The 20,287-nt window shown below is 49.4% G+C and overlaps 8 protein-coding genes across 8 annotated transcripts; 4 read left to right on the forward strand and 4 right to left on the reverse strand.

Annotated features, from left to right (window-relative positions):
* Positions 1-1,140: 1,140 nt before the first annotated feature.
* Positions 1,141-1,974, reverse strand: Pdw03_8480 (40S ribosomal protein uS9; the record flags this gene model as incomplete). Its single annotated transcript, XM_014678132.1, has 4 exons — positions 1,141-1,431; positions 1,565-1,636; positions 1,833-1,855; positions 1,929-1,974. The coding sequence occupies 4 exons, from the start codon at positions 1,972-1,974 to the stop codon at positions 1,141-1,143; spliced, it is 432 nt and encodes a 143-aa protein (XP_014533618.1).
* A 362-nt stretch (positions 1,975-2,336) lies between these two features.
* Pdw03_8481 (mitochondrial 54S ribosomal protein uL13m) lies at positions 2,337-3,093 on the forward strand (the record flags this gene model as incomplete). The annotated part of the gene is made up of 3 exons (XM_014678133.1): positions 2,337-2,357; positions 2,447-2,807; positions 2,969-3,093. The coding sequence occupies 3 exons, from the start codon at positions 2,337-2,339 to the stop codon at positions 3,091-3,093; spliced, it is 507 nt and encodes a 168-aa protein (XP_014533619.1).
* A 427-nt stretch (positions 3,094-3,520) lies between these two features.
* On the reverse strand, positions 3,521-4,566 carry Pdw03_8482 (Uricase; the record flags this gene model as incomplete). The annotated part of the gene is made up of 3 exons (XM_014678134.1): positions 3,521-3,645; positions 3,704-4,350; positions 4,430-4,566. 3 exons carry the CDS (start codon positions 4,564-4,566, stop codon positions 3,521-3,523), a joined length of 909 nt encoding a protein of 302 aa, XP_014533620.1.
* Positions 4,567-5,134: 568 nt separating this feature from the next.
* Positions 5,135-5,530, forward strand: Pdw03_8483 (uncharacterized protein; the record flags this gene model as incomplete). Its single annotated transcript, XM_066101982.1, has 3 exons — positions 5,135-5,195; positions 5,253-5,344; positions 5,411-5,530. 3 exons carry the CDS (start codon positions 5,135-5,137, stop codon positions 5,528-5,530), a joined length of 273 nt encoding a protein of 90 aa, XP_065957065.1.
* Positions 5,531-6,445: 915 nt separating this feature from the next.
* On the forward strand, positions 6,446-8,082 carry Pdw03_8484 (MFS transporter, putative; the record flags this gene model as incomplete). The annotated part of the gene is made up of 5 exons (XM_014678135.1): positions 6,446-6,568; positions 6,634-6,654; positions 6,711-6,768; positions 6,837-7,483; positions 7,537-8,082. 5 exons carry the CDS (start codon positions 6,446-6,448, stop codon positions 8,080-8,082), a joined length of 1,395 nt encoding a protein of 464 aa, XP_014533621.1.
* Positions 8,083-8,715: 633 nt separating this feature from the next.
* Pdw03_8485 (Peptidyl-arginine deiminase, Porphyromonas-type) lies at positions 8,716-10,130 on the forward strand (the record flags this gene model as incomplete). The annotated part of the gene is made up of 2 exons (XM_014678136.2): positions 8,716-8,763; positions 8,829-10,130. 2 exons carry the CDS (start codon positions 8,716-8,718, stop codon positions 10,128-10,130), a joined length of 1,350 nt encoding a protein of 449 aa, XP_014533622.2.
* A 762-nt stretch (positions 10,131-10,892) lies between these two features.
* On the reverse strand, positions 10,893-11,498 carry Pdw03_8486 (putative C2H2 transcription factor (RfeC); the record flags this gene model as incomplete). The annotated part of the gene is made up of 1 exon (XM_014678137.1): positions 10,893-11,498. The coding sequence occupies one exon, from the start codon at positions 11,496-11,498 to the stop codon at positions 10,893-10,895; it is 606 nt and encodes a 201-aa protein (XP_014533623.1).
* A 1,082-nt stretch (positions 11,499-12,580) lies between these two features.
* Positions 12,581-14,291, reverse strand: Pdw03_8487 (Zinc finger, C2H2-like; the record flags this gene model as incomplete). Its single annotated transcript, XM_066101983.1, has 5 exons — positions 12,581-12,606; positions 12,672-12,843; positions 12,934-13,439; positions 13,529-13,946; positions 14,001-14,291. The coding sequence occupies 5 exons, from the start codon at positions 14,289-14,291 to the stop codon at positions 12,581-12,583; spliced, it is 1,413 nt and encodes a 470-aa protein (XP_065957066.1).
* Positions 14,292-20,287: the final 5,996 nt, after the last annotated feature.

Consider the following 20,287-nt stretch of genomic DNA (forward strand, 5'->3'; position numbering starts at 1 on the left):
AAGAGGCTGCTGTTTGTCTATGTTTCACTAACATCTGGGCATCCTCGCACTTAAAGAGGGAACACATCTACAGGCCACCCTCTCAACTCGCCTGTGATGAGCTTACCCGATCCCATGCTCCCCGAAGTCCCTATCCAACTATCCAAAGCTACCCCCAACAAGGAAAGAAGAGCAAAGAAAAGATTATCAAATGGAAGAAAATGGGAGGGTTGGCCGAGAGAAGACATTGCAATTTACCGACTTAGGAGATGACTGGGTCTTCTGCACTTCAAATGGTAAGCTTACTGCCTGATGGGGTCAAATGACGACACAAAGCAACGTCTGGCTGATGACCAGTGCCGGTCTGTTTTGAGACAAGAAATATTGCGAAGAGCTATTGAAGCTTTCGGAGCACTTCGAGAGGAGCTGTCGCTGAAATTGCTGAAAGAGAGTTGCAGCCCTTCCTTGCTGCATGGGGCACCTATTCCGCTCTTGCCTGTGGGTTCAGATGGCTGAAACCATCTGGCTATGGAGGTAATCGGAATATTGTCCAAATGGACTGATGTTGGGTAGCCAATCCGGATGACAGATAGCCACTTGTGCTGGGTAAACCCTTTATATGCAGATCCATGAACCCTAGATGGGGCCCAGAATGTGGGAGTGAGGGGTGAGTACCTCGGTGGTTTACCTTCAGAGCATACACCTGCCCAAGCTTGGCGAATGGAGAACATAAATCTGGGAAAAAGTGAGACCAATGTTAGAACACCATTGCTAAAATAACCACAAGTATCCCAAAAAAACAAAGATGTGAACAAGATGAAACCCAGTATCATTGAGTAGATTTTCCTGGCTATGCTAGGTATTTTTTTCCAGCCGTGCAGGACTGCGCCAGTGAAAAACATATCAACAAGGCACCGGAACAACAACCAGAGGTCATTTTCCCAAATTCCTCTAGCCCGGTCCTCTGATCTCAAGTAAGAGCGGTTAAACCGAACAAAAACCGCTCAAACATCCCCGAATCCCCCCAAGTCCCCAGTCCACCAAGAAGTCATGGAAATAAGTCGTGATAGAAAAAACATATGAAGACAGACATATTCCATTTCCCCATTGCCGTAAACTTTTCTTTTTCCTTTCGCCGCGTAACAAGTGAGAAAGAAAAATTTAACGGTAGGACTTCTGGTAGCGGGAGCGGGCACCGCGACCACCGAACTTCTTGGGCTCGGCACGGCGGTTGTCGGCAACCAGGAGTGTGCGGTCGTACTGAGCAAGAGCCTGCTTCAGCTGGTTCTTGGAGTGCTCATCGACGTACTTCTGGTAGTAGGCGACAATGGACTTGGCGATGGCCTGACGGATGGCGTAGACCTGCGAGGTGTGACCACCACCGGTAACGCGGACACGGATGTCGACACCGGCGAACTTGTCAACGCCGACGATGAGGAGGGGCTCGTAGACCTAAAATTTCGAGCGTGAAGTGTCAGAAACCGAGTTCGGAGACGCTTTCCCATTGCCATTGTCGCTTGCGATTCGGGCGATTCCCTTCTGTTGTGGCGCGCGGGAGTTGGTGGAGCGAATGTAGTGTGCGTACCTTGAAACGGAGGATCTCGGGCTGAACCAGGGAGAGGGGCTGTCCGTTAACCTTGACGAGGCCCTTGCCTTGCTGTAAAAAAGTCTCAGCATCTTGTCCAGTTCAATGTGTGTGTGACCCCGATAATCGCGCAACATGTTGTTTCGTAAATCTTCCCAAAATTCCATGCCAGTTCTTCGTTTCGTGCACAATTCCTTTCCGACTGTCTTCCTTCCAGATATTTCGAAACAACGTATTGGAGCCGAGGGGGTGTAGGCGTTTATCATACCTTGCAGTGGGCGACAGCGGTGGCTATGAAAATTAAAGATGTCAGCGCACGGGTTCATTCCCATTGAATTTCCGGTTGGAAAAAAAGAGAGCCTACCCGTCTTCTTCTTGCCGAAGCATTGCACACTCGGGACGGAAGCCATGGTGGATTGTCGTGGGGGAGGGAGTGTGTTGTCGAGGGAGATGGAAAAAGAGTCACTTGAATTCCCATACACAGTGATTTGCCCTTCCGTGCGGGTTTCGCTTAGTGTGCGACGCTAATTCTGTTTTGGGACTAGCGTGGCACGAGACTTAGGGCTTGGTCACATGACCCGGAGAACTTCAGTTGGGGCGGGTTAGAGGCTACAAGCAATACAGAGGTCGCTGAGATCATCATAATCTCGATTACTTGGGTGCTGGGTCGGTTTATGTTGCTGGAACCTTCAATTGGACTTCTCTCTCTTTTATTTCTTGTCTAATTGCCCCTCACCCCGCAACCTACACCAGCCTACGCCGCGTCAACAAGATGTCGCAACTCGTCGGCAAGGTAAATAGCTTCAATGCGGAGCCTTCCGGGCCAACCGCGCATGCCGTGCATTCTAACAAACAACTCAACTCTAACGATTGACGCATTAGACCCGTCTCGCCTACTCGCGCACATGGCACTATGTCGACGCCGGCGCCGATGAACGATCCCTCGGCCGCCTCGCCTCGTCGATCGCCCTCGTTTTGATGGGCAAGAACAAGCCCATCTACGACCCCTCAACAGACTGTGGTGACTACGTGGTGGTTGTGGGATGTCATGATCTCAAGACAACGGGAAAAAAGCGATTCCAGAAGAAGTACTACACGCACACGACGCGGCCCGGTAGCTTGAAGAGCATGACGATGGATCAGATGTTTGCTAAATGGGGTGGTGGTGAAGTCCTCCGCCGTGCTGTCAGGGGCATGCTACCTAAAAACCGACTTAAGGATGTCCGTCTCGCTCGATTGAAGAGTAAGTGCTACGTGATCGCTATGCTCCTGCTCCTTGGATGGGGGTACTTGATTGCTCGATGGAGATATACCCGGGTCCATCTTCAAAGAACGACCTGGACCCCATTTATTCAGCCCATCTACTCTCATGTTTAAACCCCAGTCTAACCTAACATTGCGCAGCTTTTGAAGGCGCCGCCCACCCCTACAAGGAGAATATCGTCAAGTTCGGCAATCAATCAGTGATCGGAAATTTGCCGGAAGTGCAGGAAGCATTTAAAGAAGCCGCCGACAAGCCAAGCGCATAAAGCATCCTTTTTCTTATCTCCTTCTTTCGTTATTTTATAACACCGACCTAAACCGGGTCTGTGTTTGCCTGTATTCTATTCTCCTGCGATGTTATGATCCTACTGCAAAAGCGCATGGGTGTGGAGTCCACTTGGGATATTGCTTTTGATTATCTACTCCGTTAACTTGGCCTCGGACTTTTTCAACTTTCGAGCCTGCGGTTCTTCTGAAATGTACTTATAGCACATACAACCACAATACCACGTACTAAACAATGTTTTTGTATGTTGTTTGCAATGCTGTGTGGGAAGAGATGTGCTGGATAGGATTCGAGGTAAAGGGAGTCGGATCCCAGAGGTATAGGAAATTAATAATTGTACAAAAAAAGCAAGGGGAAAACAAGCCAACGCCCATGTCGGTGCTCGCCGACAATCCTCTACAAAGCATTTATAGCTTAGCCATTTGGCCAGCGCGGGCAACAGTGCACTTGATAAGACCGTTGGGGTTGGACTGAGGGGCGTACACCTCGGCATCCTTGCCTGTGTTCTTGAGACCATTGTGCCAGCTGAGATCTAAAAGTGCAGATCTTAGTCCAAATCCAATGTTTACAGGGGAAAGGGTCAAACATACCAACTTCGAAGAAGTGAATATTAGGCAACGCATACTCCACAGTATCCAGCAGAGGCACAGCAGCAAGAATCTGTTCTCCCATCTTGTACATCGTAGCTTGGACAGATGCACTGTTATCCTCAGCAAAGGTCTTGAGCGTGATAGCGCGGGCCTCCTCCCAAGCAGCATTGAACTTCTCAAAGTTCGTCTTGACCTCAGTGAGGCCGGTAAAACGGCGCCATTGCCAGTTCGCTGCGACATCAGTGCTGAGAAGACGGTCCCAGGTCTCCTTGAGGGTGGTATATTCGTCACGGACGAAGCCCCAGAACTGGGAACCGGTGCTTTTCAGTACAGTCAGGCCATTGATGGAGGAGTTGATGTCGATGCCTTTGCCCTCGATAACGTCGACTTGCACGTTGCGAGTTTCGGAGCCAGGCTTGATGAAGGAGTGCGGGTGCGGCTTGCCGTCGACGTCCAGGCGCACCCAGCGGTGGGTCACGATGGTAACGTGTGCCGCGTGAATGTGGTTGTACTTCTCAATGAAGTGGGTACCTAGAATCGAACCGAATAGCTCCGGTGGGGTTACTGGGTTCTGCTTGGCTTTAATGAAGATGGTATTCTTAATCGAGTCGGTTGCGACAACGACGCTATTGTCGGCTTTGGTGTAACTGTGGAGACCTTGGGTTAGCTTCAACCCTTATTGGGGGGGGGGGGGGGGGGGGGGAAGAGAGATGTCGCTCAACTGACGAGGTCTCAATGTCTCCCTCCAGCAGGACACAGATGGTCATTTCCACGACAGTCTGTATACCAGTCTTCTCATCGCGCTGCACCTTGCACACGCGGACATTGTCCTTGCCGTAGCGGGCGGCTGCTAATGCGCTCATCTTGAATTTTGAGAGATAATTTTGGAGGATAGAAGAGAAGAGAGAACAGAGGTTGCTGAAGGGTAGAAAAACTGTATTATCCAGCAGATCAAACGAGTATTTATTCTATCTGGAATTCACCAAATTGGCTGATCAAGAAGGCATCGGGCACCTCCGATGGCCGCTCTGGCCGCGGGTGGCCGCTCTCCTCAAATCCCGATCTTATCAGTTGGCGATAGGACATCTCATTTCCTCTCTATGTAGGTATGGCCTGATGTTTCCATAGCATTAGCATTCTCAGCATATCATACACAGAGAAAGCAGGGGGTGCACAATTTCATTATCCCCCAGATTTTCGGGCCACGAGCCGAGTGCAAGACAGTGGAGTCCATCTCATATTCCACGAATCCCGAAATTCCGACCTCCGACTTTGGAACCATTGACTCTTAACCTTTGATTTCTTATATTTCAGATCCCGGACGCTTTGTACTACGATGAAAATCAGCCAGGAGACCTCCACTGCGGACTCCTGGTGAGCAACGAGCCGTGAAAGACGTGGAAGTCCTGGGGATAACCACTCAGCGCTGACATGACATGCTCTCTGCTGACAACTGCCATAACAGGCATGCGCAGTGATCTTGTTGATGGTAGTACAGTGCGGCGAGAAAGACGTCACGGTCTGTACATTGACTCGTCTTTATGACGAGATATCAAGGCTCTTTTGTTTTCCCTTGTTCATTTGTGTCCTTCTAACGGAGGGTACGTCGGGGTTAAGGCTGTCCTACTTCGATCGTACACGGTAGGTTATATCTATATCCTCCGTGGTGTATACCAGGTTTCTCACGCAAATCGGGTCTCTACGAAGCCTACGGAACGCAGTATATCTTCCCTAACAACCCGCAACAATGAACAAAACACCATCAGGGTGCTTACATCGGTTCAACAACGCCCGAATAACGTTGGCATCTTCGCCGAGACTCGGTAGTCAAAGAGCTTCGATACACACAAAGCACAGGAGAGTACCTACGTACCGCAGATTAAATATGCGTGGCCTACACATCCTGTCACAACATGTGCAAACATCAAACACAATGACCAATCTAGCGGTCAACAATGGTTGCCATGATGGAGTCAATTTGCCTCTTATCTGAGTGACAATATTACCCGAGACCGTCATGTGCTCAGCCACGCTGCCGACCACACTACCTCGGCGACCAAAGCAAAGTTTCATCTTGGGGCAGGGAATACCCAAGATATTTCACTGGGTGGAATGTCTCTCTGATACACACCGGGCCCTAAATACCTGTCCAAATTGGAGTGGGAACAATCCCTCACGTCCATGCCCCCGAACGACAATGTGTAAGATGTATGTCAGATCCAGATGGCAGATTGGATTCTTTTTTTTTGGGCCGAATAAATAAATCACGGAGTGCATCATTGAAACGGATGCCAAGCACGCTCGATCTCCGGCTTAAATTGCAATCGTCGAATCGGAGGGTGTGGTGGTGCCAGTGCGCAGATTCTGGGCAGTGGTGGTAGGCCTGCAACGTTGATCTGACGAATCTTGCATGCAGTGTACACTTCCAAGCCCTATCAATCAACACAAAACCGCGCGATTGGGCGACGAGTCTATCAGTAAACAGTGGGCGAGTTCCATCCGGTTCTCGGTCGAAGCTGGGCTGATGGGTTGTTTAGTTCTTTGTTGAACAAAGAGTTTTCACTTGACTGTTATGTCCCATATTTATGGACTAGTTTCTGGTTTTGTTTGATTCTCAGCACTGATTGCATTTTTAATTAGTTTGGATCTCACATTAATTGGACATTATATCAGTGATTCGCGTTAGCGAGAGACTTCTCTGTTTCTATCTCGCAGACAACTACTCGTTCGTTCCAGATAACGATGACTATGGGGGGTATACCAAACCCCAAGAGAGAGCTAGGGGAAAAGCGTGCTCCCTGGCTGTTGAAGCTTCGTTCTTCCACAGGGTTTATCATCGGTGCAGTCTGGATGTCCACCTTCACGGTATTTGAGAGCCTGGTTTCCTCGTCTTATAAGCCCACAACTGACCGTGACTTAATTGGAATAAGGAATTCCTCCTATATGCCATGGTAAGCAAACGTTCACTTCCACGGTGTGAGTTGGACATAAAATGAACGAATGACAGATAGTCCCCGTGATGCCAACAGCCCTCGTAACTCGAGCCGGAGTCGAATTTGAACACCGTATGTTCTGCTCCTGTCCCCACTCCCAAATTGGCCTCGGAAACCGTCGCATGCTAACCTTTAAGCAGGAGAATATTGGGTCAGTGTGCTTCTCATGTCCGAAGCAGGCACGTCTCTATTGATGTGTCCGATCTTCGGCTACCTGGTCGATCGCGGACGCACACGTCGACTGCCCTTCATCAGTGCGCTGATCGTATTAACTGGCTGCATGCTGGTGCTGCAGCTGGCACATTCCATCGCAGCGTTTGTCACCGCTCGTGTACTCCAAGGCATCGCAGGCGCTTTAGTGGTGGTAGCGGCATTCGCTCTCATCGGCGACGCTGTAGACCAGGAGCATCTTGGTCAAACGATAGGGTATCTTGGCTCCGCAATTGCCTCCGGCTTCTTGCTGGGTCCGTTCCTCGGAGGCGTTGTGTACAATTCCGGTGGGTACAACGCCGTGTTCTGGTTTGCGTATCCTATTCTTGCGCTTGACATGGTAATGCGGCTGGTCTTGATCGAGAAGAAGGTCGCTGCTCAATGGATTGGAGAATCGCATGGAGGCATGGAGTCGGATCTGGAGACGGCGCAGCGTATCCCCTCTGTCGGTTCACATGAACCACAGGTTGTCCAAAGGAAGGGACTCGTTATCTTCCGGATGCTCAAGCAGCGTCGAGTGTTGATTTCTTCGTGGGCGCTTCTTGCGCAAGGAATCTTGCTTTCTGCTTTTGATGCGGTATGCACCAGACTCGGTGCCTTAAACACGAACAACTGGCTAATCATATCAAGACACTTCCTATTTTCGTCGAAACGACATTTGGCTGGAACGCCCTCGGCATGGGATTAATCTTCCTTCCAATGGCCGTCCCAGCCTTCTTTGAGCCGCTATTCGGCGGCTTCACCGACAGGTTCGGTGCTCGCTTTGTAGCTTTCGGCTGTTTCGTTTCTCTCTCGCCTACCCTCATCTGTCTCCGGTTCGTTCACACGAAGTCAAATGAACAGATCGCTCTGTTAGTATCATTACTCTTCCTCGTCGGGATTTTCATCCACGCTTGCGCGCCAGCCATGTATGTTGAGACGCAGCGGGCGCTTACGGCGATGGAACTCAAGACTCCGGGCATGCTCGGGCCTAAGGTCGCGGTAGCGCAGGGATTTGGATTGCAGAGCATGTGCCAATTTGCGGGAGTATTCTTTGGGCCGCTTTGGGGTGGGTTTGTCGAGTATCGGTTTGGGTGGGGTGCGATGACGGGGACTTTGGGGGTTTTGGTAGCGCTGACTGCAATTCCGATGTTGTGGTTGGGAGAAAATGAGGAGGAAAGAGCTTTAATGAGTTGAATGAGGGTTACGCAGTTAGGCAGCACCTTTTTTTTTTTGGAGGCAGGTATCAGTTCTGCCTGCTGCCCTACATCATACACGGAGGTAGGTCACCTCGGAACTATACGTTGCACCTGGATTTCCTCTACTAGCAGCTTTTACGAGGCGCTACTATCTGTGATTTACTTGTATATCCTAAATCTTTGTCAAAATCTGTATCTTGTCTCCCAGCATAGGTACAATAATTGAGCCTAGGGAACTCCAATTATTGAGACCATTTGTTTCTTTCAGATATCTCCCAAGGGATGGAGATCTGAGAAGTTAGAGCTTTTGATTCTACGCAAGTTCTAAGGAATAGATGCCTAGGGACACCAGGCAACGATGGATTTGATACAGTATCACCTTTGTGTGTGTCCAAGAATGAAGTTTCAAAAGGGCTAGATCCATACAAAAGCCCCACTACGATGTTAAGCTTATCTCGCCTGAACTATCCCAATGCGGTAGTTCAACGGTTCTCTTCCCGTTTACTCGTTTAGGCTCATCTTTGACATTTGTATATCTTTCTATCTACTCCATATTTACCACATTGAGATCTAAATTTTTTGTTTTTTCAGCAATAAGTACTCCTCAACTTGCCTCCGACCATTCTCTCTCATGCCAGTTCTTCACCACTTCCATCGTCTAAGACAAGCATCCATCACTGTCAGTATATCAGTCTATCAACCCATCACATCCTGTACCACATATATATAATCTAACCCATCCAGATATCCTTAGCCAGACCTCACATCCCTGTCATCTCCCATCCCATCCACCTAACGACAACCATGCCACCCACCAACAAAACCTGGCACATACAGCATCGCGCTCTCGCGCAGCAACGAGACAAAACAAAGCAATACACCTGCCTAGCAGAAACAAGCCCCCACATAGCAACCCTCCTAAGCTTCCCCTCACAACGCTCGACCCTACCTGAACTCCACGCCGCAACAAGCAACGAGATAATATCTCTCGCAGCAACAATCGCAGTCTTCGAGCCCGTCCGTCTCCACATCCGACCAGAAGATATCCCACAAGCCCAAGTCCTCCTCGACAAACAAACCATCAATCTCGCACCCCAGCACCGCGCCAACCTAGCCCTCATCCCAGCTCCAACGAATCACTGTTGGATCCGCGACACAGGCCCCGTTTACATCCACAGTGCCGACGCAGCAGACAAAACCCGCTACGCAATCGACTTCCGTTTCTGCGAATGGGGCCACAAAACAACGGAACGTATCTACGGTGCCTGCGCCTCGTCGTCCGCGGCAAAGACGCTGGAAAAAGCCTCACGGTTCGCAGACTGGCCGGTCATGGACGACGAAGCCATGCGCGAGAACACGGCTTTCGCGGGCATCGTGCTAGATCTTGAGAATGCGAACGTGGAGGCTGTGGCCGATGTTGTTGTGCGCCTGCAGACGGATATCCGGCTTGAGGGGGGAGGTATTGAAGTTGACGGCGAGGGGACATTGATGGCGACGGAGAGTAGCATCCTGGGGGGTGGGCGGAATGCCGGGCTCGGAAAAGACGAGATCGAGGCTGAGCTTGGCCGGTTGCTGGGTGTTAGTACTTTCATCTGGTTTCCTGGTCGCGTGGGGCTCGATGTTACCGATGTGCATGTTGATGCCGAGGCGAGGTTTGTGAGGCCTGGGGTTGTTGTTGTTTGTCGTCCACATGGGAGGGCGGAGAAGGTGCATTGGGATATCTATGAGGAGATTCGAGCGGTCTTGGAGAGGTCTACTGATGCATGTGGACGACGGTTTGAGGTTCACGACGTTGTTGAGCCGGATCCGAGATACATCAAGGGGGATCTTCCTGGGGAGGAGAAGGCGCCAGCGGTTTCATATGTTAACTTTTATTTTGTTAATGGCGGGCTGGTTATGCCGGCGTTTGGGGATGCTGAGGCTGATGAGAAGGCTTTTGAGATGTTTAAGTGTCTGGTTCCCGAGAGAGAAATTCGTCAAGTGGCGGTTAATGCTTTGCCCAGGACTGGGGGTGTGCTGCATTGTGTTACACAGCAGGTGGTGTGAGTGGGCTAGCTGCCCAGGTGGACATCCCAAATCACATCTTTGTACTTGACAGGGGTCAATACCTTATTTGTGCATACGCATCTACTCTAGACCTATAAGGAACGCATCTAACTCAAATAAGAATATTCGATCATGTGATATTGATGGTGATTTTGAATGTTGCAAAAGCATATTTTTGGCCATCAGTCTGCAAGAATCGAAGATAGACAGAACGAAAAAGAAGAGAGGAGAGGGGAGAGAAAAGCCAAATGAGGAACTGAACAAACCCCCCCCCATTCCCACGCAGATCGTAACTCATGTAAAAACCGTGTGTCAGATGTATGTCTTTTTTGGGCTTCTTTTGTACCAGCAAAATCACCAGCAAGAAACCAAGATCCCCAATCGGAACCTTAGATCATTCCCCCATATACAGATTCCAGACCTAGACAGATATCAGAGAACGCAGGGGGAAAAAACGAAAAAGGGGAAGGAGAAGAGCACCGTCCCAGGACGCCCAGCAATGCCGCACCACATAACAAACCGATAGACCGCGGATGAAAAAAAAGTCAACGAAAAGGAAACACGCATTAACATCATGATGGATCATGGCCAGAATCCCATACAATTGAGCATCCAATTGGGGTGTCAGCATGATAGCTTGGAAGCCGAGCCAAAGTCAGAGCCCAAGCCAGTCAACCCAGAACAGAACCAAGACCAGATCCCAGCCCCAATCCAAACTGTTCAAAGCCCTCTCTCGCGAGAACATATTTCACATCTTCAATCTCAAAGACTCAACTGATCAATACTCCCCACCCGTCCACTCCCACCAAGCCGCCCTCCACCCTTCGTAACCATCCCAAGCCGATAAAAGCGCTCTTCACCAGCCGGTGTCCTGCCGCCAATATACCACTTTTCAGGCCCGATAGCATCACAGAACCCCCCGGAGCCGCTGGAGGAGTCACTCCCACGACGCTGACGGTCTGCAGAGCTGTGGTTGATTGGGATGGGGGTTGAGGTGGATGATGGTGGTGTAGAGGGGAGGGCTGACTGGTCGTGGTGGTAGTGGTGTGAAGGGGCCGGGCTTGAGCTTTGGACTGGGCTGGCTGGTGCTGCAGTTGCTGAGGAAGTGGGGGAAGAGGATGTATGGGTGTGGCGGTGGTTAGGGTGATTGTGATTGTGATTGTGGTGGGCTACGGCAGATGCAGTTGATGATACGGAGGACCCCTGGGCTGTATTGGCTGCCTTTGTAGCGATGGCGCGGGCACTCTGGGAGATTTGGGCGGATGATAGGGTTGAGGTGGTGCCGACTTGCTGGGTGGTGGGCTTGTAGGTTGACTGAGCGCGGAAGGCGGCCAGGAAGTTGGCGAGGAATGGACGGTTGTTGGACATGGTGGGACAGGGAGTGTTCACCTGTAGACTTGGTATAGAATAGAAGAGGTTAAGTAGACCATGAGGAGAACCTTGGGAGTGTGAGCTGCTGATTTTCGAGAGTTCCCGATCCTATGGACTCTCCAATCACGAGCGATGGATTATGGCCATGACGTTATATAGGAAGTTTCCGGGGTTTTTTCCATTTTCTCCATTGTCTCCGCTACTCCGCTACCTCCGCTATATCGTACATAAAAATCAGCTGATACAGTGATCTTCTTCCCCAGGGGTTCCCCAGGCTGCAGACAAGTCATGGATCACAAGTCTATTTCTAGCTGCTTTTCCAGCAAAACCCAAGAATCGAAACACCTAAATCACACCTCAAGAAATTCCCGAAGCACGTATATGTCCTGTCATGCCGACTTTACACGAGAAGAGAGGCCATGCGATGCAGTAGAAAAAAAAACGAGAAAGGAAAAGGTAAAAGCACATGATGAAAACAGGAGCTGCAGGAAGAAAAACGTGACAATTCGACAACAACCATCCCAAAAACGATATTGTAAAAAATAGAGGCTTTTTTTCTTTCTGATGTCGAACACTCGCGCAAAAGATGAACACATGCCCATGTCTATGTTGTGGACGCCGAACAAACCACCCACCATACCATCTGCCCCTCTGATAGGGGGTTCAAGATAAAAGATAACCAGACTCGCAAACCACTTGTGTAAGAATGCACACCCACACCGGATGGGATCAGAAAATAAAGGGAAAAAAAAGATAAGATCAAAAGGACAAACGATACTAGAACAAAACCGGAACGGGGGACGCTAGGAGCACGAAACACCGCAAGCTGAAAGCTGGAAGCGAACGGATCAAAGGACGATCGTAAACGGATTTGTTGAGACACCGTGACCAGTGGATTTGCACCAGCAGAGAAGCCAGGAACGAAGGCCTAGAAACCATGGAAGAGAGGGCGGAGAGCAATAGTCCTACCCACGGCGCGAAGAAGAAAGAAACCTTGTGTGGTTTGTTGCTTCGTCAAAAACGCTTTTTCAATCTCATGCCTCGGAGTCATCATCTTGCTTTCCGATCGAATTCACAGTCTACTGTCTCGCGGGCTGCACGGTACCTGCATCCTATTGTCAGAATGATCCCACATCATGATAAACAGGTTGAAACAAAGTCAGAACTAACCGTCTCCGCTCAGCGTAGTAGAAGCAAGGTACAGTCCGTTCATACCGCTCTCAGGACCGGTCGAGGCGGGGTAGAACTTGCGGTCGTGGTCGACGGGAGCGTGGATCGGCTCCTGGCCCGCGGCCATGGAGTGAGGGAAAACGGGGTTAATGTACCCATCGGAAGAACCGTGCTGAAACATCGAATTCCAGTCAACACCCGGGTGATGTGAATGGGGACCGGGCATGACCGGTTTGTGGTCATGATAGACCGGGGGCTTTACCTGTTCAAGGGGACGGTCGACCGTCAGCTGCTGGCCATGGGCATCGACACCGGGCTGCATGAGATACGGATTCTGCTTGGGTCCAGCCATCCACGAGGCTCTCGCGTGCGCCTGGCCAGCAGAAAACGCGTCGTCACCGGGACCACGGTTCATGCCGTTGACAGACTGCATCGTGAAGCCTAGCGGCTGCTGCTCCGTGTAGCCAGGACGACCCGTGGCCATTCCATTGCCATTCACGGCCCCATCGAATTGAGAGCCCATTACGCCATTGGAGTGGGGGACGGGATTACTGACTTCATCCTGAAGCGGCTTAGGAGGATTGGCCGCGGCAGCCGCAGCTGCTTGTTGCTGAGACCGCTTCAGATGGGCCTGGGGGTGGGACAAGTGGGTCGCACCGGTCGGGTTACCCCGTCGGATTGAGCACTTTTGGAAGTGACGCTTCAAGATATCACTGCGGGAGAAAGTGTCCTTGCATAGAACACACATATAGGGGCGGTCACCGGTGTCTATTGCATTCCAAAAATTTGACGCAGGTTAGCAAATCTTGATCATTTTTTGGGGAAATTTGTCCTCGATCTGGTTTCTAAACACTCACGTCTCAACAGATGGCGCTTGAGGTGCTTGGCGTGAAGGTAAGTCTTGTTACAGTGCGGGCAGGGGAATTTGCCATCCGCATCCTTGGCAGGAATAGTCGTGCTCTTAGCTGTACCATTGACACCGTTGGCAACCGGAGTCGCGCGGCCCGGAACACTTGGCAAGATGCCACGGCGGCCCTGAGAGCCCACGACCTGCGTCCGTGGCGGTTCCTTGGCGTAGGGGGAGCCGTTCGCGCCATTCACATCAGGAGTCATACCCCAACCCTTGCCATCGGAGTAACTAAAGGCACCGGAGGGAAGACCATTGAAATCCGGGCGACGGTCGCGTGGGGGTGCCGGAGCAATCGGCTGAGGATAGCTCTGAGCGGAGGATGCGGGTGGAAGCACACTCGGAGGTGGGGGGTACTGCTGATGCGCCTGTGTTGGAGGGTTAGGAAGATTCAACAGAGACGATGGCGGAAGGCTACCGACAGTCGTGTGCGGCATCATAGGGGCCTGGGAAGCCCCGTAGACATCGTGAGTTGACGGAGGGTACCGCGACAAATCCGGACGGTACGGTTGGCCCATGTAATGGTGAGGTGCGGGCGACTGTGGGTGATGAGGCTGCAATGGAGGCAGAGTATGCGGCTGCGACACCGGATACTGCGGCTGCATCGAGTATTGTGGCATATGCATGCTCGAGATGGGAGTCGAGGACATGGGCGTGGAGCCTGGAGGCAGACTGGTGGATGGAGGACGGGAAGGGTGAGATCTGGGATCCATTATGGACAGAGGAGAGATCGTGTAGGAAGGAAAAAAGGAAGATGTTCACGGTAACTCAATCATGAAAACCTGCACTCTGGACAAAAAAAATTTTCTTTCAAGCGAAGGAAGCTCCTTGTTTGAAAATTTTCCTGCGAACAGAGAGAGAGGCAAACGGTGACAGGGTCTCACGGGATTCACGGGTTCACACGAGTTGACTCCACACGGACGAGAGAGAGAGAAAGAAAGAGATGCTTAATTGAAGAAGATTCCCCACGGTCACCCACCAGAAGAAAAAACTAGGATGGTGATTTATCCGCACGTTGTCACCGTCGATTGTTCTGTATCCACCAAAGAAGCGGGCGTGCAAGTGGGTCTCTCGCAGCAAAAAACAACTAGTCCGAGATCTGCTTCGCGTCGAGATAATCCTTGAGATCAAGGAATTGACTCAGAGATAGCCAATAGAAAGAAGATATGTAAATAAAATGAAGAAATTTTAAGTGCAGGGAATTGAGTATTGAAGTCTGGGAATTGGAGAAAATTGGGGAGGAGAAGGGAAAATGGGGGGATAAGTTTCTTGGTAAAGACGAAAAGGAAAATTCTAAGGAAGACCGGGTCGAAAAAAAAAAAAAAAAGACAGAAAAGATGAGAAAAACCGAAAAAAGACGATCGTTCCTCGGGGAGGCAAGAGGCGAGAGAAGGGAAAAAAAAAGAGAGAAAATTAAAAGATACGTAAATACAGTATTTTCAATTTAAAGTTACAAATCTTACACGGCCGTCTTCCGAACTATGGCCGATAACGGTAGAGTAGACGTATTAGGATTGTTGGGATTTGTAATGATTTCTTGCATTTCTAGAAAGGTTTTCGATTGACGCTGTACATTTACATAGAAGAGAGAGAGAGGCCAAAAAAAAAAGAAGAATATGATCAGATACACACGGAGGACGGAGTAGTCAAAAGTCAATTTCTGATCTCCCTAACGCGGCTATATGATGACGCACTTGCAAGGTATATCCCCAAGCACCCGTGGACGGATGATGATAAAGCTCCGAAACCATAGTCCAGCAAGATGTGATATCCTCCAGATAACCCTTTATATCATATGCAATCTGATTATTCTCCGGGGGGGGGGGGGGGGGGTAAGACTGCCAACATGCTGCTATCAAGGCCCAATTCTTGGATGTATCCGATCGCGGCGATTGCCAACTACCATTGGGTACAAGTGACCACTGAAGCTACTAACTATGCCGTTGTGTATCTGATGTTGTAGATCTTTATAATTGGAGATGGAGCCATCTCCCCGAGTGTGGATTATGGGTGACCCTGGCTGTTCTTTGTTTTTGGGCTCCGCAGTGGCTGACAGGCCCCGCAAGTGACATCTGATCTGGATTCAACCCGTTCCTCTACAGACGACTCTATACTCCGTACTCCGTACGTAGGGTTGAAATGCTAGTTATAAGATATTACCTTGAATGTAGATAGATAAGAATCCAGCCTACGTAAGATCTCCCACTCTGCACCTATCTCTTCAAGCACGTCATTTGCAGGAGGTCCGACGGAAGATGAGCTTGAGCTCGATACAAGACCTCATCGTGCATCCTTGACTGGCTTAGCCTGTAGGCGGCTGGATTTGGCTCCTGCCTGCAGCCCGGATGTACATGGCACACCTCCAGAAGAGGGGACATGCGTTCTTAGGCCACTTGTTGGGAAGACTGGGGCTGTCCGACCGGAGGCTTCTGTAACGGCTATGCGTTGTTGCCCTGCATCCTTTAGTGGATGCGCTGTAACCGCCTGCTGTTCCGCACTGGTTTCCGCAATGGTTTCCGCACTTAGCTTCTTGAGTTGACTCGAAGTGAAACATGACATGAACTAGTTGACCATCAAAAAGAAACTAAGCGTATTGGGGTATCTATGGTATAAGTCTAATTATTTTGGTGGGACACTAATACTATTGCTGCCTAGGTGCTCCAAGATAGGGAAATGGAGGAGAAGTACGGAGCATATACGGAGTACATATGTACTCCGTACGGAAGTCCTCCTTGTGTTGTAAAGTGTTTTTGCTAGGTTCAGCCACACAGGAATGCTCTAGACAAAACTGGCTTCAGGGGGTTCCCCTTATTGGACGTGACTACTTCCGTAGTCTGACATAGGTAGGCTTCGGTTCGCGTACTTTCGCATTGCAGATTTCTTATACTATAATTAAGCCGAGATCTTGCCCGAGTAACATGGCCTCAAAGTTTCATATCCTGCACGCCATTCGAGTCCCGGGTGACTACTCCGTACGTCGTTCATCACATTAAGATGGGACCTCGGATTAAATTCGACACCATGCCAGAACAATAAACCACAAGCTCCAAACCTACGGTATACGGCATCTCGTTCTCCGTATAGTTGCCGGAGAAGGTCTGAATTCCGGACCCAACATCCCTGCCCCTCCTTCTCCACCCCTTCGCAAGAGCTTCTCCCGCTTCGATTGTGGACCTAGAAGGCTTCGACCAGGGTTCTGCAGAAAGATTGAAATGACCACCTGATTTGACCTTCGTGCACGCTACTCCATATATCAAGTTGAGATGTTTACACCCGTTTTGTTACACCATTATGATTCTTCGAACTCAGATCCCGACAAGGGGCGAGAATGAATCCAAGCTACGACATAAAGGGAAGCTCGCTTGACCTTCCACTTTGTTTCACCTCGGTATGTGTACGTGTGTATACTACCGGGGTAAGCCACTGGAATATCGTGTCCAATGTACAGCGTGTGTCTAATTAGCTGCATAGATTGCCCTCCGGAGCACGGAGAACCATGTCTCTTAATCCTGCCTAAAAGAATTTCTACAATCCCGGGGAAACAATTAGTTCTTGGTGGCTTGTCAACTATTAAACACGGTGTGTTGAAGTGGCAGGTGGCATTCATTCTGCTCTGGCAAAATACAGTCGGCATCAATGCCGGGAGTCAATGGGCTCCACTCTAGTCCCCAAAACGGTTCGCAAAGTACGGTGAGGCCTTTCTGAGTCTTGAAATTTTGTATCTGATCAGGGGCTGTCAATTCATTTGTTACTATGGAGTAATATTTTCCTACTTTGTTAGTGAGACCACTAGGGTGTAAAAACAAGCCTAAGAGCGTCGCTTTCTTTTTTTTTTTTTTACCCCATTGAGAGCTTTTCTGTACGGAGTACTCCGTATTCCAGTCGAACATGTAACAAACCCACTGCCGGTAGAAATGGGGCCGCCAGTAAGGCTAAATTGCCCCCAATGCTTAAGCTGTTGCTGGAATCAAAAATCAACCGGGATAGGAGAGAATAGCGCGCGCAAGATGTAGATCCCGCCCCAGTCCCCATCGCTGCCGAATAGCATATCACGTGGTGTGATGTGTGAACTCGGTGCGGAGTACTCCGTACGTTTAACGTATTTTACAAACACGAGAGCCATCGTTTTAACAATACAGATAGAAAAATAAAAAAAGGAAAAGAAAACCAAGAGTGAACACGTCGACGCGGTCTACACGATCTATACAACGCACATCCGATAACGCTCCTAACATCCGATGCACACAAAAAGCCAGCCTTGTTCTCGGCATGGGCCGGAAACACCGCTGAAGTCAAGTCCGGATCGCCTAGTTTGAGGAATCTGTGCAGCCAATCAGGGGCGATCACCCGCTTCGGCGGATGAGAGGATCGTATCGCCACCGACCTCATAGGCTGTCGATGTCTGTAGTCGACGCCCAGATGGGAGTAGCGTGTTTTTTTTACACAAGGTCCTCGGAAACACTCAGACTTGCCAATTTTTTTTCCCGTCTTTTAATGGATGGATTGGCATTTGGGTAGTTGTATGAGATTGAAGGGTTGAAGTTGAGTTTAATATTGACTTTTGAGTTGTCGGTGTTCAAAGAGTGGTTACAGTCCCATTCTTCAATACTCCATCTTTCTCCATTTTCCCATGTGTTCTGTGGATCGGAATCCATTCGGGGCAACATGGTTATGTGGTCACGACAGCTGAGGAACCAATTCACTACGGAGTACTTCGTATGTTCTTCAATGTTCTATAGTGGTATTGCCTCACCCTGGCCCTTGGACCCAATGTGTACCAGTGAAATTCTCGGCTGCGTGGGTTTCGGATCTAATTCGATAGTAGACCGGTGATTCGCCTCCTATTAATATCTGATACTTCGCTACCACTGATCAAATCATCAAAGGCAAGTTCGTATTCTGAGCCTTGGATTCTTCGACCTACAGACCCATGGTCGGACCGAACCATTTGCAGTGTACTCCGTACGGAGGACAACATAACCTTAAAAAATGAACAAACCACTTCATTAGAAATTGCATAAATTGAGCATCACCTGCAGCCTATCGGACCGAAGCATTGATAAATCAACCCTCAAATAACGCAAAAGTTCAAAATATAAAATATCTAAAAAATTAGAAGACGATGGAAAAATGGCAAAACGGTCTTGATTGGGAAATTGTAACGTACAATACGGAGAACGACGGTAGACTCGGCACACCCCCGACCCAAAAGCAGCCACTTGCCCGCAACTCACTTTCGGAGGAGGGGGGGGAATTTTTTTTTCAAGTCTACCGTTCAGACCGCTAGATCTGTCAAAGAACCAAGAGAAATTTCAAACGATCCGTTCAAATTCATGAACCTCAAAAAAATCCATGGGATTCGAATCCCTTAAAAAAATATTTGAATTCGTTATGACGTACAACATAGACACAACATAGACCCAGTTGCCGATCCCCGACTGTTCCTCTTAACCCCTGACAGTGACGGGACTGTGTGCAATCCGGACGGGAGCGGGCTGAGTGGACAAGAGGGGCTGTACTCCGTACGACAAGGACCACCCCCAACACGTTTTTTTTTTTTTGGTTTTTTTTTTTTGGTTTTCGCATACTTGTCCCGGTCCTTGTGGTTGGAGGTGCTTTGAGTTTCTTTTCCCCTTAGATTCCCCGAGGTTTCTGATTTTCGGCGAAATGAGATATCGTGACTATGCGCTCTTCAAAGTTCAATGAGGCAAATACTACTTACTATTGAGCACTATAGAAGTTTTGATGTTGTGAGAGGCTATCTCCGGAAAAAGGTTGGAATGATAGGACACAAGTGGGACCCCTTGTTAGCACAACATACCTAGATGGCTCCTTGTGTTAAGGGGGTGTGGGCTGCCCCCCTCTCATCTGGAGTCAGATTAAGCATATCTCTCTTCCAACCCTTTTTTTTGGTTTTTTCTCCGTTGCATCCATGTTCAGTGTCCACCACCGCCGGTGGAGTCTCAAGGGGGGGGGGGGTGGAGCTTACAGGATTCTCCCGGGGATCCCAGCGCAAGGCATGTTGTGCAAGGTACTCAGCCGTTAGGGGATGATTGCTTGGGTTCCGTACTTTGGGGATTGAATTAGGTTTTAAAATAGTTGGCTTGGCATCTGGGCTTGCTCTTGGGGTTTTAGTGATTGCTTTAATGTGTTCCTAGAAGAACAAGTGATGTAGATTTTCCCTTCACATAGAGGAACTGTATACAAAGTGCAATCAAGATACGATCGGCTTCTGAAATGGTTCTTCTGCGGTGTACATGTTCAGCAGATTAAGCTCTTGCGTTTTCTTTGAACGACCATAAATCTCTGTGGTGGAATTTGACGTGCTCTATACGAAGTACCCATCCTTGACTAACCCTAGTGCATGTGTATATTTGCAAGAGCAACAAGTAATCGTCAACCCCTCTAAAGGAATGTATAGATTATGTATAGATTATGTATAGATTATGTATGGATGAGAGAAAATCTCTGAAATCTTTTTCACCCTCAGCAGAATGTCATGCAGCTATCACACAGTCAACCTTATTTCAGCCATATGGAACTGGTGGAGCAGTGGGTTTGCTCCATCCTCTCTGTCACATCTTTTTGCCTAGATCATGCCAGGAGGGGCACTGGGTCAGGCTCCATACGACGCTGCCAGATCGATCCATATTTATGGAGCCAGATCTACGTTGTGCTTTCTGACATGCAGGTGGAGGAAGCTAACATT

This window comes from Penicillium digitatum, chromosome 3 (assembly GCF_016767815.1).
Source record: "Penicillium digitatum chromosome 3, complete sequence".
Taxonomy (NCBI): Eukaryota; Fungi; Ascomycota; class Eurotiomycetes; order Eurotiales; family Aspergillaceae; genus Penicillium; species Penicillium digitatum.